Source organism: Scyliorhinus canicula, chromosome 5, assembly GCF_902713615.1.
Source record: "Scyliorhinus canicula chromosome 5, sScyCan1.1, whole genome shotgun sequence".
Taxonomy (NCBI): domain Eukaryota; kingdom Metazoa; phylum Chordata; class Chondrichthyes; order Carcharhiniformes; family Scyliorhinidae; genus Scyliorhinus; species Scyliorhinus canicula.
In genome coordinates, this window is record NC_052150.1 from 78,930,930 (window position 1) to 78,950,442 (window position 19,513).

Genomic DNA, 19,513 nt, shown 5'->3' on the forward strand with positions numbered 1-19,513 from the left:
TAACAGGTCCTACTTTCCCCCATCAAGGACACCCAAACTTCAGGGTCATGCTGAAGAGCGAAATGCACTCATGGTTTCTTCTCTCCAATGCTGATGATTACTGTAAACACCTTTCAACCTCAAGAACAACAAATGCAAAGAGATCATGGATGTCTTTGTTACCATGATTGAGACCATCAGCTCAGCTGCTTTTGCCCCTCAACAGCTCCCTCTTGTCATGGAACTCCCTTCCCAACAACATTGTGGGTGTGCCTATGCCACATAGACTGCCGCAGTTCAAGAAGGCAGCTCAACACTTAGTGTAAGTGTAAAGTCACCATACTCCCAGATGACCATAGGCTGCCTTCCCCTTTGAAGGGGAGAGCTGACGAGTGGTGATTTAACCTGAGGATAACCACATCTCAGGCGACAGGCAAGGTTGAGAAGGCGGGCTACCTTCAGCACTACCTTCCCAAGGACAGCAAGTGAAGTCAGCATTCAATAAAAGCATGTCACCACCACGCCGTGCTAACCCAACATTATAAATGAAGAGTTTTCACCTCAGAGAGGAGGCTTCAGACCAATTCACATCCCATCAGACCATAAGACATAGGAGCAGAATTAGGCCACTTGGCCCATCGAGTCTGCTCCGCCATTGAACCATGGCTAATATTTTCTCATCCCCATTCTCCTGCCTTCTCCCCATAACCCCTGATCCCCTTATTAATCAAGAACCTATCTATCTGTTTTAAAGACACTCAGTGAATTGGCCTCCACAGCTTTCTGCGGCAAAGAGTTCCACAGATTCACCACCCTCTGGCTGAAGAAATTCCTCCTCATCTCTGTTTAAAAGGATCGTCCCTTTAATCTGAGATGGTATCCTCTGGTTCTAGTTTTTCCTGCAAGTGGAAACATCCTCTCCACGTCCACTCTATTCAGGCCTCGCAGTATCTTGTACATTTCAATAAGATCCCCTCTCATCCTTCTAAACTCCAATGAGTACAGACCCAGAGTCCTCAAACGTTCCTCATACGACAAGTTCTTCATTCCAGAGATCATTCTTGTGAACCTCCTCTGGATCCTTCACACAACCTTCTCTGAAAACTCCGCTCCCACTTTGACAGCAGTGAAAAAATTCTACCACAGCAACTCAGACAATCCATAACATTCTAAAATAATCACCATAATTTCAAAAAAAACTCACAGAAAAGTCAATTTGTCCCACCTCCCAATGTTAATGGATCCCTTAGAAAAATTCCAGGATCTGAATCCGGATCTACACTCTGCCAAAAGCTGATAAGTTCTTCCTTGCGGCATACCATATACGCATACCACGTTTTGTTGAAATCTGTCCATTAATTTTTGAGATATATAGTTTATTTTTGAGACCAATGGTTTGAGCTATTTTCTATGAATTAATAGTTAATTTCAGTTGTGTTGTGGGCGGCGGTGGCGTAGTGGTTAGCACTGCTGTCTACGGCACTGAAGACCCGAGTCCGATCCTGGGTTACTGTCCGTGAGGAGTTTGCACATTCTCCTCGTGTTTGCGTAGGTTTCACCCCCACAACCCAAAGATGTGCAGTGTAGGTGGATTAGCCATGCTAAATTGCCCCTTGATTGGAAGAAAAATAATTGGGTACTCTTAAAAAAAAAATTATTTAAAAAAATATTTTAATTGTGTTGTGACTTTGGTTCAAGTGGTGCTGGGACTGACCGCGCACTAGCCCAGAGTGTCGTAACACAGCCATACTTTACTGTCAATCCCACTCTCTTTGAAAGTTACCATTTCATCTCCAAACTTCCTTTCCTCACCAAAATCCTGGAATGTGTTGTGCGGCTATCAAACCAATTTCCATTTCCCCTAATACCATTTATTTCTCTCCAATGAGATTTCACCTCTGCAAAAGATCTAATTCAGCCCTAGCCAAAGTCATATTTGTGACTGCAACTATAGTGCATTGTTTTGATATTATCAACAGACCATTCTTCTCCAACTAATTTCCTGTGTCCGCTCAGGTGAAATTTCCCTCACTTGATTCCATTTTACCAATCTGATTGTCACCAGAACACCTCCAGTACCGGCTTCTCTTCCATGACGCTGCTATTCCTCAACTATATGCTGTCCCTTGGTGACATCATCGGTCAGCTTCCACAAGTATGCTCACAATTCCCAGAACACTCTCTCTTCCACTACCTCTATTATTGCAAACCATGTAAACATCCAGTCTTGGATGAGCTCAATTTTCTTCACTTAAAACATTAAGAAGATTGAAGCCATGACCTTTTAAAAAATATTTTTATTCTCCTCCTTTTTCACATTTTCATCAAATTTACACCCACCAACAAATAACCAACAGTAACAAATACAGTGGCAATCCCCTGGCCAACAATCCCTTTATCCCACCCACTCCCAAACAGCTCCCAACATCTTAAATACAAAACACCAAAGAAAAAGAATCAGGATCCACCATTAACTCATACATAATCACCAATAACGTATACATTCCAAACCACCCACCCAACCCCGTCCCTCCCCCGCCAATGTTCAATGTCATCCAATTCTTCAAAATGTATAATAAACAAAGCACATGATTGCAGAACCCTTCCATCCTTCCCCTCAACTCGAAGTTCACTTGCTTGAGCGTTAAAAACTCCAACAGATCCCCCCCGCCACGCCAATGCACAAGGATGGAGAAGCTGACCTCCACCCAACAGGACCCACCTTCGGGCGATCAGCGAGGCTAAGACATCTGCCTCCGCACCCACTTCCAAACCCAGCTGATCTGATACCCCGGATATGGCTATTAGGGGACCGGGTTCGAATCTTATGTGCACCACCTTCGAGATTACCCTGAAGACCTCCCTCCAATACCCCTCCAATTTTGGACAGGACCAAAACAAATGAACGTGATTTGCAGGGCCCCCCCACAGTGTTCACCAATATCCTCTACACCCTCAAAGAGTGGACTCATCCTCGCCCTTGTGAGGTACATCCTATACATCACCTTCAACTATATCAGTCCCAACCTCACGCACAAAGTTGAAGCATTCACCCTCTGGAGCACCTCACACCTCAACCCCTTCATACCCTCTCGCAACTCTTCCACCCACTTCGCCTTAATCCCCATACAGCAATACCTTATCTTCTCCCAGAATCATCCTATAAATCGCCAACACCACCTCCTTCTCCATTCCCCCTGTCATCAGTATCTCTTCCAACAGTGTGGGGGCCGGCGCCACCGGAAAGCTCTGTACCTCCTTCCCAGCGAAATCTCAGACCTGCATATATTTAAACAATTCCCCCTGCCCCAACCATATTTCTCCCCCAGCTCCTCCAGCCTCGCAAACTGGCCCCCCAGAAACAAATCCTTTCATACCCTAAATCCCCTTTCTTCCCATCTCCAAAAACTCCCATCCCACTTCCTTGGCTCAAAACTATGATTCCCCAGAATCGGCATTTCCAGTAACCCCGCCCCCAGCCTAAAGTGCTATCGCAACTGCCTCCAGATCTTCAGCGTCGCCACGACCACCAAATATTTTCCCGGAGCCATCGGGAGCAGCGCTGTTGCCAAGCCCCCCAGCTGCACAAACTGTCCTCCATTCTAACCCACTGGGAGTCCCCACTCTAATCCAGCCCCTCTCCTTCTCCGCATTCACCGCCCAGTAACAATACAATAAATTCTGGAGACCCAACTCCCCTGATTGCCGTCCGCTCTACAAAGCATCTTCCTAATCCTGACCCCACCCCTGCCAATAAACGAGGTAATCATATTTTCTACTACCTTAAAAAACACCTTTGGCAGACACTGAAAAATAAACAAGAATTGCGGCAACACATTCATCTTAATTGCCTGTACCCGACCTGCCAGCGACAGAGGAAGACCATCCCACCCTGCCAAATCCGCTTTCACCCTCCCCACCAAACTAGTAATATACCTACGGAAGCCCCCCCCAATCCCGTGCCACCTACCCCCCCCCCCCCCCCCCCCCCAGGTGTCTAAAGTGGGTCGCCGCAATACGGAATGGCAGCCCCCCCCCCCCCCCCCCCCCCCCGCCCCGGTTGGGACACCACAAAATATTCACTTTTGTCCAAATTTAGCTTATACCCCGAAAAAGACCCAAACTCTTGCAGTATACCCCCCCCATTGACGCACTCGTTTCCGACACATACAATAGCAAGTCGCCTGCGTACAAAGATACCCTATGTTCTATCCCACTCCCCCCCCCCCCCCCCCCCCCGTACTACCCCACTCCACACCCCCAAACTTCTCAACGCGATGGCCAAAGGCTCAATCGCAGGCGCTAACAGCAGGGGGAGACATAGGACATCCCTGCCTGGTCCCTCGGTGCAGAGCAAATTACCCCAATTCATGCTATTCGTGTGGACACTCGCCCTCGGCTCCCTGTATAGCAATCTTACCCACTCCAAAAATCATGGCCCAATCCCAAACCGCTCCAAAGCCGCTATCAAATACCCCCACTCTATTCGGTCAAATGCTTCTCAACGTCAAAGCCACCATCACCTCTGTCTCCCTCCCCTCCGCCGGTGCCATAACTACATTCAAATACCCTCCTGATGCTGGAAAAGAACTGCCTCCCTGAAGCCATGACCGTGAACCCCAAACATAAATTCCAAACCCTCACCACAAACTTCTGCCACTGTTTTAAACTGTGCCAATGTCTAACTGCTGATTCTCACCATCACCAAGGAACTTATATCCACTTTTAACATAGGCCATCTCTGCTGAAGCACTTATCCATGCCTGAAATTTAAAATTCTTAGCTTTACTTTTAAACCTCTCCAATGACCCTCCTATTGCCACCCGTCAGTATTATAATCGTCACTAAGCCACTGATTCCTGACTCTGATCTTTTGTGTATTCTTCCTCCCTTCGCCTCAAATTGTGGCTGTTCCTTCATCTGCCGAAGCCCACTCTCAAGAGCTCCTTGCCTAAACTCCTCCACTTCTTTAATATCTCTTTCAAGTTCAACTCTTCCACTAGTTTTTGATCAAACAACGTCTCCTTCATCACGTGCTTACTTCTCTTGACAATTTTAGTGTGTTCTTATGCATTTAAAAAAGCAGTGAATAAATACAAATCTCATAACTCTACTTTTAACTAAAATAAACAGTGACAGACAAAGTTGACCTTGATGAAGAGTGTCACATGAGAGTACCCTTTAAGAAATGGGTGTTTAAGAAATGTACCTTTAAGAAATTGAGCTGCTCATGTTACTGGAGTGATGTCAGGGTGTGGGTAGAGCTGAGCTCCACTTCTGCTATTTTAAGTTTCAGTTTGAGAAAGAGCTTGGGTCTGTCTGTCAGCTGCACTGCTGTTGATCTCTAACATCCAAAAACTATCTATGAACCATTTGGCGAACTCAGAATTGTAAAATATCAGAGTATTAAATGTAAGCCTGATGTGCTCCTGTTTGAAGGACTTGTTAAGTCTTTTGGATGTTAAAAGGACAGCATACAGGTTATTTAGTGTTGTATTCTTTAGGGGGTGTATTTGATTTACTGGTTGCTAAGATATTCACTGTTTGTTTTAGAAAGGTTAACTTAGAAAGAATAAACATTGTTTTGTTTTAAAAACCACTGGTCCATTTTCTGCTATACCACACCTGTAGAGTGAGCCGTGTGCTCCCCATACCACAATCTATTAAAAGTTGTGGGTCAGGTGAACTCCATGATACACTTTGGGATTCTCTTAAACTCTGGCCCATAACAAGAGTCACCCAGACTCAAAAGGTTAAGTCTGTTATCTTTCCACAGAGGGATTTAGTTGTCTTTAATTGTTTGTTGATGAAAATGTTGAAAATGAGGAGAATAAAAAGATTTTTTTCAAACAGGCAGTCTCAAGATAAGCTAGTTAAACCTGATTGCTAATGTTATTCACCAGTGGTATTGTAATATACATGGGTTTGCTTCATTGGAATATATCAATATAGAGGCAGGATTAGAAAACAAACCAAATGTTAAAATGTTAAATTTAAGTTACTCCTCTGTTGCTGTTGTGTTTAATTCTATATTTAAATTAAAGATAACTTTACCATAAAAGTTGTCTGCTGGATAGTGCATGACTCCTGTGGTGCAGTAACATTTCTTCACATTTTTCCAAAGTAAAAAGATGGGTTTTAGTCCAGGATCTTAACCAAAGATTGGGATTCTGGTGCAAACCAATAACACTTGTTATTTCAAGAACAGCCCAAAAAGGTCAGTCTGCATTACCAAGACTAGAGGCAAGATATATCCCAAAAAACACAAGGAAGGTCCCTGTCTCAGAAATCACATTAGGTAGGGAATTGGAGATATTTTTACCTGAAATATTATAGTTTATATCACTCCAGTGGTTGACCAACTTCAACTGGAAAGCCAGAAGTTTGCTGTTGCTTGGGATGAACCAATGTCAATCAATCCCATGAAACATCCAACCTTTATATTTGTCTTCAACCATCTTGAGGACTGATTAGAAGTAACCTTTTTGTTATTCTTTAAGATAACTCAGTGCATGCTGAATCTTTAGAAGTCATCTTTCCGTCTGTGTAGATATGTGTATTTGGCGGGAGTGAGGAATGGATGCCTGTGTCTATATTTCGGGTGTTGTGGATAATAAATATTTATCCTTATTGCTGATTTAAACCGGCAAGTAAGCCAATTTCAAATCAGTTCTTTAATTCACAGCACTCGAGGGTGCGGTCAGCCAAGAGTGAGAGAAGGGGGGGGGGGGGGGGGGGGGGGGGGAGAATTAGCCGACATCTCTTTTGCTCTGTCCGTAACAGCTGAGAGCCGAAAATAAACTCATGGGGCAGTAATTGGCTGGATTGGATTTAAACCATAAGGCATAGGAGAAATAGGTCATTCGGCCCATCAAATCCGCTCTGCCATTCAATAAGATCATGACCGATGCAATATCATAATACTCAATTCCACATTCTCACCTTATCCCCATAATCCTTGATTCCCTTACTGATTAAAAATCTGTTTATCTCAACCTTGAACATACTTAATGACCCAGCCTCCACAGCCCTCTGCGGTAAAGAATTCCACAGATTCACTCCCTTCTCTTAAATGGTCGACCCCTCCTCATCTCTCTTTTAAATGGGTGACCCCTTACTCTGAGATTATGCCCTCTAGTCCTAAACTCTCCCACAAGGGGAAACTACCTCTCAGCATCTACCTTGTCAAGCCCCACGAGAATTCTATATGTCTCAATAAGGTCGCCCCCCTCATTCTTCTAAACTCCAAGGAGTACAGGCTCAATCTATTCAGCTTCTCCTCATAAGAAAATCCACCTATATCCGGATCAACCTAGTGAACCTTCTCTGGACTGCCTTCAATGCCAGTATATCTTTCCTTACATAAGGGGATGAAAACTGTTCAGTTTTACTTGGTCCTACTTTTGTTTTAAACGGACGGTGCAATTTTCCTCATTGTTACCTTTGACCCCGGCCAATAACGCCTTCCCCACCATAACAAAGTCTATTTTCAAGTACACTTTACTGCACTGGGGAGAAAAATGAATACTCCTGCGCCCTCAGGTGCAGGAACCTCCACTCCTCCCATCTCTCTCGAACACAGCCAGCACCTTAGCCCCGCCCCCCCCCCCCCCCCCCCCCCCCCCCTAACTTGCGGGCATCCAGATCCGGGATGGCCCCAGCACCCTCTTCACAAACCCTGCATCATCCCAGTTGGGGCCATACACCCTCGCCAGTACCATCAACTTCCCCTCTACGCCCCTAGTCTGCCACACCTTATCCATCTGAAACCTCACCCTCTTGCCCACAAATACCGCTACCAACCCCCCCCCCCCCCCCCCCACCACCACCACCCAAGCCCTGCTATTGAACCACGAATGGAAAACCCAACTCACCCAACCCTTCCTGAGCCTCACCTGATCTTTCACCCTCAGATGGGTCTCCTGCAGCATCACTACATCGGCCTTTAGACTCTTTCATGTATTTTCTTATTTATTTGAATGGAAAGAATCAAGCGTAAACAAGCCTCTTGGAATTCAGTTATGGCACAATGTAAAACAAGCCCTAAACAACATTCCACTGTCTATATATGAAATTCCACAAATATTGCAGCCTCTGGTGGTCAGGTACTAACCCAGCTCTCTCCTCATATGCTCCTTCCCACCCATTGCAAACCTGCCTTCTAATACTTTACCTACAATTAATGACATGCTCTTGATATGGCACTTTCACTTTCCAAACCTCAGTTACTAAACCCATTTGCACCAATACCCTAAAGATAAGGGGTAAGGACCTCAGTAATTTGGCTAGCTAGTTATTTAATTATCGTCATATGAAACTCATCCAGGCTTACTTTATCTATAGTAACTGATTCATAGTGTAAAATTAGGACGTAGAACCGAGTCGCAAAATAACAAGATAAAAGGTGATTTGTTTCGGGTCATCACAATGAACATGCTTCATTAAAATTAAATATTCTCAAATTACCTGTGCTCCTAAATCCTGTACTTCTTTGCACGACTCTGGGAAGATATCAGTAACAATAATGGGATAGCCATGTTTTATGAGGTTCTTTGCCATTGGATTACCCATGTTGCCCAGCCCAATAAATCCCACTGGGACTTTCGAAGCCATCGATCTGGAAGACACTGTTAGATCATTTTTAACAATGACACAATGATGCATTTCATATTTCGCAAGTTACATTCAAACTTCACCAAAAAAAAATCAGTGAGAGCAACAAAAATATGTGATTGGCTTGTTTGCAGAGAGTTTTTACCCAAAATAGTAGTAAATCACAGATTGGGAAGGTGCAGGTCAATGTCTTGTTTGTGCCAAGTTAACCAATTTTAATTCTTCCAACTTGGCAACTTACAACTCTGTCCTGTTCATTTCTACAGTGACTCATTCACAGTCCCAGCCATGTCTTATGTATCACAATCCCATATTTTCCCAGTTCTTTAAAAGGAGCTAATCAGCATAGCTCACTGCTTTTCAGAGGAAACTATTCCAGAAATTTTAATTCTGCATTGAGCAGTTGATAAATCTCCGAATACTAATCCACAGTCTAAATCTAATAATGTGGTCCATAATGATGGCCCCATTGCCATTGACTATCGCCAAAGTGAAAAGCAACAGGGAGAGCAGGCACCCCCGTCTCATCTCACGATGTAACCCAAAGTACCCCGAATTCATCCAGTTCATGCAAATACTCGCCACTGGTGCCGTTTACAACAACCAAACCCAATCCGCAACACACCACTGCCCAAACCCGAAACGCCCAAGCACCTCCAGCAAATACACCCACTCCACCCATCGAAGGCCTTCTTCGCGTCCATTGCCACCACTACTTCTACAATTAGTTCATCACAATTACATTAGGTGGCCTGCGCACATTCACCCGCAACTGCCTTCTGTTCACAAATCCCGTCTGGTCCTCCTCTATCACCCCCGACACACAGTCCTCAATTAGCGATGTTAGCACTTTCGCCAACAGCTTCACATCAATGTTTAGCAGTGATATCGGGCAGTATAACCCACACTGTTCCAGGTCCTTATCTTTCTTCAAGATCAGGGAAATGATGCCTGCGGCAATGTGGGGAGGGGCTCCCCCTATCCGTCGCCTCATTGTGCATCGTCACCAACAACAGCCCGAGCTCCGCACCAACTTATTATAAAACTCAACTGAGCACCCATCAGGCCCAGTGGCCTTCCCCATCTGCATCACCTCCCTCAACCCAATCGGGGCCCCCAGTCCTTGCACCCTCTACCTTTAGGGAACCCCAACCCATCCAGGAACAACCGCAACCCCTCATCCGCCAGCAGCCCCACATCAAACCTCCACTGCGGCCATTGAGCCTCCCCCTGAACTATGTTCAAATTCACTCAGTGCGGTGCTTAACTAGCCGGCCCAGCTAGCAGAATGGCCCCCGCCCAAAGCCTCTGACTTCCCTCACCCTCCCAGCCCACCCCTCCGCCCGAACCACCAACAAATAAAGAGAAACAAAAGGCACATTAACCATCACCGCTCCCCCGGCGAAACCTGCCCCAATTTATCCATCCAATGTGCCCCACAATTTACACAAAACTCCTCTCCAAAGTTCAATGTCCTCACTGTCCTCCCGGTCCATGGTCTCTCGAAGTCCATCTCCTCCTCCGGCGGGTCAAAATAAAATTCCTGTTTATGATGTGTCACGCACATGGGGTAGGGTACAAACCCCAAATTTGACCCCTTCTTGTAAAAGTCCGCATTTAATCGCTTAGCCAGCTACGCACCCAGGTCAAGGTAAATCGGCAGCTCATTCCCAAGTGCATTTGTTGTCTGCTTCGTTCACCTCAGGAACTTTTCTTTATCCAGGAACCAATGCTGCCGCTCCAGCAAAGCCCTCGGCAGTTCCCCCACCTGCGGCCTCCTCCTCAGCCCTCCGAGTGCCCGATCCACCTAGAGGAGCCAGTCAAATGCCCTCTCCCCCATCAGCTTCTCCAGCATGCTCCCCACGTACTTGGCAGCCTCCGCTTCCTCGGTGCCCTCAGGAATCCCAACAATCCTCAAATTCTGCCTCCTGGAGCAGTTCTCGAGGTCCTCCAATTTCTGTCTCTGCCCTTTCTGGCTGCTCATCACCATCCCCATCTCCGCCTCCAGCGAAGTCAGCGATCCTCGTGCTCCACCACCGACTCCTCCACCTTCTGGATCGCCAGACCCCGAGCCTCCTGCCTCTGCTCGACCCGCTCAGTCACCTCTCTAAGCAGCTCCACAATCTTGGCCAAATCCTCCAAGGCCTCTTTCCTCTGCTACTGGAATTTGCCATTTAAACACTGCACCAGCTGCTCTGTCGACCACTGGGCGGACAGCGCTGCTCTTGCCCTCCGCCATCTTCACCTGTGGTGCACCACAAAAACGTTCCTGCTCCAATTGCTCTCTCTTTCTCGCAGCACTTCACGTCCGCTGATCCATACACCAACCTCAGAAGAGTATTACCTTCCCTGGGCACTCATACAACCTTTGCCCTCAAATACCACATCATTCGGCTGGGGAAGGACTGATAAAAATCCACCTTAAGCGGGGCCACCAAATGTGCGAGCACTCACACGATGGCCGCCACCGGAAACCCTTTATTAACTTTTTAAATCACGTTTCAGTTCGATATTTTAAGTCTCATTTGCAATTTGTTTTTGTTTAAGGCAATATCCCTTAGGGTTGCCCCTATTTCTTTCAGTATATTTAATTTAGCTTATTTGGTTTTCACAAAATAGTTCGGAGCCAAGTTCATAACCCTTTGGAAGCGCTGGCCCCAAGCTTTGAACCCCAGTGCCCATACAAGCATTAACATGATACAGATAACAGTGATTATGTACCCCCCTGCAAGGCATGATGGTGATGTCTATCATCAGTCACTCCATTCAAGGTTATGAGGACCCACATGAGGATGCAGATCCCATACATCCACTCAACTGCCCTTTCATGTAACGCCAGGGTTGGGAGAGGGTGGGGAATGTTCATGGCTAAGGTACCACAGACTCTAGAGAGTCCATGCACATCAGCCAGGAAGTTGAGGAGGGACAACCAGGTAAGTTGAGAGGGAAGTGGCGCAGTGCGGGAGGGGAGGGTGTGAGGGGGGAATGTGAGGATGAGCAGAGAGGCACTCAGTAAGGTGGAAGGGCATGAGTGGATGTCCCATGGAGGGCTGAGGGTCAGGGCTCTGTCAGGAATCCTCAATGCTCACTTTGATGTTCTCTTCAGTGCATGATTCTAGAAAACCATGGAGCGGCAGCCGAGCCATATTCATGCAGCTGCACGTGGCCAGGACCAGCACCCTGTAGAGGAGGGGGAAGCTAGGCCCACAAATGTTCAGGGAGCAGCACCACAGATAATGGAGCCTCGTAGGAGACAGTACCAGCAAAGGGTCTTCCGACACCAATATTTCCTACCTGCAGATGTCAGAGCTTCAGTGCCAAAGAAGACAGCATCTGACCAAGGGAACAGTGGACCACCTTTTACAGGTCCTCAAGAACTGGCATCACATGGAATGGGAGGACACCCGCTGCCCGTAGCCCTTAAAGTTATCGCCGCTCTGAACTTCTATGCCGGCAGCTCATTTCAGGGCTGTGACCAGTGTGGCATTTTCCAGTCAGCTGCACACAAATGCAGAAGGAGGTGGAGGGATTTCTTTCCTGGGAACTAGGGTCATGGGGAATGGTAGAGCGCGGGGGATTTTTATGGTGATTGGAAGGAAAGAGAAGCAAGGTGGGTATGCTCGGATTGGGACAAGAGAGTCGGGTGTGCATGAGCCTGGGTGATTGGGTTGTAGGCCTTTCTTCTGATTGATTTGGGGCTGGACCGGGGGGGGGGGGGGGGGGGGCACCCTGCCTACCTAGAAGGTAGGCTCGTGAACAGGAGTGGTGTGGTGAGCCGCTGTGGTGTTTTTACAAGAGACTCAAATGCAGGTACGTGATCAGTCGAGGCTTTGGAAAGCCTGGGTGAGCCGGGTGTTTCATTCAGGATTTGATGGTCAGGCATGGGGTGGCGATCCTAATTAATGAGAGGTTCAGTTCCGGACAGAGGATGAAAGCGGATCAGGATGGACAATATGTGATGGTAGTAGAGGCATTAATTAATAATAATCTTTATTATTGTCACAAGTAGACTTACATTAACACTGCAATGAAGTTACTGTGAAAAGTCCCATAGTCGCCACATTCCGGCGCCTGTTCGGGTACACAGAGGGAGAATTCAGAATTCTCAGCCAGTAGGGGAATTGAATTAGAGGGGAAGCAGGTGGTTCTAGTGAATGTGTATGCCCCGAATTGGGAAGATGCATCATTTATGAAACAGTTGCTGGCTACAGTGCAGGGTCTGGACACCCAGCAATTGATTTTGGGGGTGATATGAACTCTGCTTTCGACCCAAAGGTGGATCGCTCTTGGCCAAAATCATTGGTCCCGGCTGGGATGGTATTATCGCCGTTTATGGAGGTGGCGAGAGGGGTAGATCCTGGAAGTTTACGCATCCTTGGTTGGGGGGTGATGGTGGAAGTAGTTCTTGTTTTTTTCCCTTTGGCACATAAAGTGTATTCGAGGATTGATTGTTTTATTATAAGTCGGACTCTTCTCACAGAAGTGAGGAAAGCTGAGTATTCGGCGATGGTTATTTCAGACAATGCCACACACCGGGTGGAGTTGGTATTGGAGGTTGGTCAGGAGCATCACAGGGGGTAGCAGTTAGATTTAGGGCTGCTATTGGACTTGGGGTTTTGCGTGAGGATTTCGAGGGCCATACGGGAGTGTGTGGAAAATAATGATGACAGGAAGGTGTCACCCTCGATTTTGTGGGAGGCGTTGAAGGTGGTGATCAGGGCAGAGATTAGTGTGTTTAAGGCACATGTGGGCAGGGAGGAGCAACAGAAACTGGAGGGTGAGGTTCTAGGGGCGGATTGTAGGTATGCGAGATACCTGGCCCTAGAGCTTTTGGCGTGCAAGAACAATCTTCAAATGCAGTTTGACTTGCTGTCCATGGATAGGGCGGTGCGACAATTGAGGTGGGCAAAAGGGGCGGTGTTAGAGTATTGGGAGAAGACCAGTCTTCCCTTGGCTCACCAATTGAAGCGGCAGGAGGGTGCCAGGGAGATTGTGCAGGTCAGGCATTTGCAGGACAGGATGGTTTCCGCCCCAGAGAAGTGGACTGGAGTGTTTAGGGCGTTTGATGAGAATTCGGAGCCTCTGGAGGGCGAATCAAGGATGGCAACTGATGGCAACACAGCCCCGGAGCTGTGGACTGGTGCGGAGCAGATGACCTGGTTTTTGCCTTGGTGGTGGCATGGAGGTGGGTCCTGTTGGGCTTCTCATTTTTATATCATGCAGAATGCTGCTGCTAAAGGATCGGTTTTAAAGCGGAGATGTTTAATTGCTTTGCATTTTGAAATCAAAGAAATGATTATGTTCTTACAGATAAATGTCCATGATGAAATGTCTGAGATTGAGATCAGGATAATGATTATGTTTAAAAAGTTAGACCAAGCATTTCATTTTGTGTTCTTCTCACTTCTTGTCCCCTTGTGGGAATCATAGGAATTCTAACTGCTTGTAAAATATTGAGGTTAATCAGAGATCAGTAACAAAATGTGCCATGTGAAATATGATGGACATACAATACTTAAGACTTCTTTGTTTTAAATCCCGCATCTATTGTGAAGCTGAGGTAAGCCAAAGAGTCATCCACACTCAAAACATTAGCTCTGTTTTTGTTTGAGCCAATTTAATCATTGTTTGGCCAGGAAATTTCACAGGTTGAAATGCTTTCACTATTTTCAGGCGAATACCACAAGCACCCAGCACTAAAATACTGGATATTTTCTTTTGCACCTTGAACAATTTGGTACATTTATCCGACTGCCTCCTATAATGCTGCTCAAGGGAAATCACATGATATTCAGGGTTTTTTTAAATAACAGCACTTTTATAGTATTGAATATACACATTATGTTGTTGGAGTACATTTATCTGTGTAAACAAGTTTAAGTCACTAAGTTTAATTTTTTGATGGGGATCTTTGCAAACTGAAAATTGCTCCTCAATTTCAGCACCAGATATGGAGGTTAATGAATTTTAGAAATAAGTTTGCATATGGAGCAAACAATAATGTCTGGTATATGGTGATGTACCATTTTTAATCTGTTAACACAAAAAGAATGACTTCCACTTATCACAATCTCAGGACATCCCAAAGCACTTTACTGTCAATTAAGAACATTTTGAAGAGTAGTAACTGTGCAGGCTGATATAATGCCGCAACTAGTTTTGAGTTGTGAAGAACTCTAATCTCAAGACAAGATTTCTGGCATCTTAATGTTACTAATTAACTGGTATATAGGGTCATGAGTCAATCTCAGTATGTAAATATACCCAACTGATACGCTCCCTTCCTCCTCCACAAAGTGTACCCTTGACCCATTAGTTTCTTTCAACTGCTGCCACACCTCCAGTTCCCCTTTCTTCACCGATGTCCTCAAGCATATCATCTTCACCGATGTCCTCAAGCACATCATCTTCACCCAGTTCCATGCTCATCAAATTCCTTCAGATTACCTTCTGCCCCACTGCAGAATCAAGAGCACCCTCATTCGTTATAAATGATTTGTTCTGTGACTATGATTTTAGTGCATTGTCTTGACTGCCATCCTTGATCTTTCTGCAGTTTGGTCTTACCATGCCAACCCCTCCATCCCTGTTCTTCTATGGTACAACTACATGTGAATATTCTTCAATGGTTACACTCTCACTTATCTGAAATTGTTGCATGCCCAATGTTGGCTTCTCTTCCCATTGCTCCTAAGGTGCCCTCCTTGTACCCCCTCCTCTTCCATAGCTGCGCGGTGCCCCTTGGCGATGTTGTGTATGATCACAAGGTCAGCTTTAATAAATGTAATGTACTGATGAAACTCACCTTTGTTTCTCCAATACTTTTGACTGTCTCTGCAATGTCAATGCAACCTATCTGATTTGAACCCATTGTTGAGTCAAAGCATCTATCATTAAAGATTCCAAAGAGCAAGTGGTTAATTTTGGGCTGAATAATAAAACAGCTCCCTTGCCACTATCAACCTCTCCCTAGAAAAATACACTCAGCTGAAAGCAGATCTTGTCATTCAACCTGACGTTGAGCTAAATTCCAAACCCCACATTATTTTTGTTGCCAATATAATTTACTCCACAATACTTCTCACCTCTGTCCTGCTCAGATTTTCAATCACTGAAACATGTTTTGTCGTTTCAATTTTTCCAATGTCTTCATTTGATCTCTCATTTCCATTCTAGATTAATTCCACCTTATCTAAAACTCTGAGACCTATCCTTCCCCACAGTACTTTTTCACTGAGTGTTTTATCTAAATGGTATTAAGTGCATTGAATGACCAGCATGTATGGTAATATGGACACGGAGTAAAATTGTATTGGTTTTGAAAAGCTTTCCCAATGACCTGTGGAGATGTCAATCTTGGTTCAATCAACAGCTGACCTCAGCTGGGGAAAAATTTGTAGTGCAAAATTTCCTGCCCAAATCCCTGACACCAAGAGTTCCCGAACACTCTACGCCAAAAACAGCTGAAGGTTGCAAGTAGGCATCACCAGGGTCAATGTAGGATTTAAAAAGAATGTGTGTACATGATGTCCTTAACATAGAAAAACATCCTAAAATGCAAGAAAATGAAAAAAAAGATGCTTGGTCATGCTGGGATAATTGACCAGATTCTTTGGTTGAAGGTGTAAAAAAGAAGCAGGTGGGTTTAAGGAGCAAGTTCTAAAATAGCAGGACGCCACAACAAAAGATGGCGAGGATCAAAAAGCTATTTTTTAAAAACAAGAGTGTTGGGGAGAGGCACGACTGGAACTGATTACAAAAGTAGAGGGAGACAAGAGCATGAGTTAATTTGAAGAGGAGTTTGAATTCAATATATTAGACAAAAAGCCTGCATAGAATAAGAAGGAAGATCCTTCTGAAGGGTAACTAGGGATGCAAAATAAATGCTGGCCCAGGCAGCGATGCCCACATCCCATATATGAATGGGTTTGATTCTCCGCTGGGTCACTGTCTGTGCGGAGTCTGCACGTTCTCCCAGTGTCTGCATGGGTTTCCTCCGGGTGCTCCGGTTTCCTCCCACAGTCCAAAGACGTGCAGGTTAGGTGGATTGGCCATGCTAAATTGCCCTTAGTGTCCAAAAAAAGGGGTTATTGGGTTTATGGGGATAGGGTGGAAGTGAGGGCTGAAGTGGGTCGGTGCAGACTCGATGGGTCGAATGGCCTCCTTTTGCACTGAATGTTCTATGTCCATATTTCACAACTGATTTGCTTTGGACCAACAGGATGCGACAAATGTCATCAAGGGCAAACATCTGATGCCAACAATGAGATGTAAAAAAAATTTTTTAATTTTGGAAGACAAATTAGCTTAAAGTTACTGTGAGTCCTGGATATTGAGCTATTGGTACCTTTCAGGGGGAGTGAGCAACACAAAAAAAAATCAATACTGTCAACTAGTGTGCAACACTCTACAATCTGCAAATATGATCAGTGAGAAATGTCCGACGCTGGGACTCAATCTTTGTTACTTCAGGGTAAGGGAAGCAAGTCGAGTGTTTCTGCGGGAAATGTCAACCGAGGGAGAAGAGCAGAAATCCCACCAAGGTACATCGGTTTCCACTTTGCCTCCTAAGGGAACATGTTTTTTCTTTTAAAAACTGGCCATGCCCGGCAAAACCTTCAATGTCAACATGGCTTATAACCAATCCGGCAGTTAAATGTGGACAAAATAAATAAAGAAGCCTTACCCACGCGGTGGCGAACATAGTTACTGTATTTGAGGGAGAAGTTCGCTGACCTCCTTATAATAGCCGCCATACTTGACTCTCGCCGTGCCGACCTGCGCCTCCTGCGTCCTCCTGCCCCAGTCTGAGCGGCCTATCCCTGGGTAGGTGGGAGGGAGAGTGGCAGCGGCAGAGCCAATGCACAAGCGGCGGCCTGGGCCCAGCAGCCGCCAATCAGCAGCAGCTAGAACCGGGACATCCTCTGGAATGATGTCTGGGAAGAACACAGCAAGTTGGGATGGATCGCTGTGGCAGGATTTTGCAGAAAGTCCGCTGCTGACAGGAAAGCTGGCCCACCTTTCCTTCAACAGCAATGGGATTTTTGCGGTTGCAAGAGAAAGATGTTTTGTTGTTGACTCAGATTCCGAATGATGGAAAATGCATCTTAACACCGCTCACCCCCCGCCCCGCCCCGCCCGCCCGCCCGCCCGGTGTCCTGGCTACAACTTCAATGCCACAGGAATTGTAGTAAATCATTCGCATATTTAACTTTCATTGCTGCTTCTTTCAGTGTGATGTGTTGCACAGCAGGCCACATTCCACTCAGGCTGTCTGCTTCCATTACTTCAAGCATGGACTACTCACGCAGTCGTATTCATATCCTGTAAAATATCCAGTTCTTAATAATATTGTTTACAACCAAATCAACCCCAGATGCTACTATTCAGGCTTTTTTTTGGCATTTTCCCCCCACTGGTAGGAGCAAAATGGTAATTTCTATGATCAGAGGATGTTTCCTATGGAATGAAACTTGTATTCTTTACAGGTGCTCACAAGTAGGATGGACCTAGCAAGTATTTTACAATGCACCAGAGAACACGTACATAGCTGCCTATCACTTTCTCCTGTCATATTTTAAAAGCAGTAAATATGCATGATCAAACCATTACTAACACTAAAATTGAGATATTTATTGACGTAAGATTTTACACAGAGGCAGAAAAAGATTGTCAGGTGGTACAATATGCATTGCATGGTATTTACAACACAAAAACAGTCCATTCCTCCGAGAATCCATCCCTTGAACCCCTACAAAGCAGAAGGAGACCATTCGGCCCATCAAGTCTACACCAACCCTCTGTACGAATACCCTACCCAAGCCCACTATCCTGCCCCAATCCCCGTAATCCCAGTTAACCTTCCCATATTTGGATACAAAGGAGCGATTTAGCACAACCAATTCACCTAACCTGCCCATCTTTGGACTATGGGAGGAAACAAGAACACCCAGAGGAAACCCCCATAGACACGGGACACAGGAGAATGTACAAACCCCACACAGAAAGTCACCCAAGGCTGGAATCGAACCTGGGTCCCTAGTGCTGTGAGGTAGAACTGTTTACAACTGGCACTAGCATGTGGGGGTTGTAGTTTGAGGATAAGAGGTAAACCTTTTAGGACTGAGGTGAGGAGAAAATTCTTCACCCAGAGAGTAGTAAATCTGCAATTCGCTACCACAGGAAGTAGTTGAGGCAAAAACATTGTGTAATTTCAAGAAATAATTCATTATATAGCTCTTGAGGGATATGGGGGGGAAGGTGTGATCAGGGTATTGAACTTGATGATGAGCCATGATCATAACGGATGCAGCCAAATGGCCTCCCCTGCTTCTATTTTCTATGGTAAGAAGTCTTACAACACCAGGCTAAAGTCCAACAGGTTTGTTTCGAATCACTAACTTTCGTGAGGTGAATGGAGAGGTAGGCTCCAGAAACATATATCTAGACAAAGTCTAAGATGCAAGACGATACTTTGAATGGAAGTCTTTGCATATAATTAAGTCTTTACAGATCCAGAGAGGGATATTCAAAGGTGAAAGAGGTGTGAATTGTCTCAAGCCAGGACAGTTGGTAGGATTTCACAAACCCAGGCCAGATGGTGGGGGGTGAATGTGTGAATGCGTCGCTTATTCACTTGTCTCTCAGTCCGGAGGAAACAGTCTCAAACACGTTTGTACTTCAGAATATTCTTTATTGCGATCGGGGCAGCCCTCTAGGTATTCCGGAGAAACACCTCGGAGAGTGCCAAAATATTGCTCAAAACATCCCTTTTTTATATGTTTTAAGGGGCTGTCTCTTACATTCACTTGAGCTTGCCCCCATTACAAAGCATAGATTTGTTATTGCAATAGTTCCAGTACATGATTTTACAGACTTTGAGGTTATCTATTGGCACATGAGTATGTAGCAGTCTTAGCTT

General features: G+C 45.5%; 1 protein-coding gene across 1 annotated transcript in view; it reads right to left on the reverse strand.

Annotated features, from left to right (window-relative positions):
• LOC119966077 (3-hydroxyisobutyrate dehydrogenase, mitochondrial-like) overlaps positions 1-17,452 on the reverse strand; it is a 185,434-nt gene extending 167,982 nt beyond the window's left edge. The window contains exons 1-2 of the mRNA XM_038797268.1: positions 17,279-17,452; positions 8,446-8,606 (exon numbers count right to left, since the gene is read on the reverse strand). Coding sequence (XP_038653196.1) covers positions 8,446-8,606; positions 17,279-17,348 — 231 coding nt within the window. The 5' untranslated portion in view covers positions 17,349-17,452. The remainder of the gene's footprint in view (positions 1-8,445; positions 8,607-17,278) is intronic.
• Between the last annotated feature and the right edge of the window lie 2,061 nt (positions 17,453-19,513).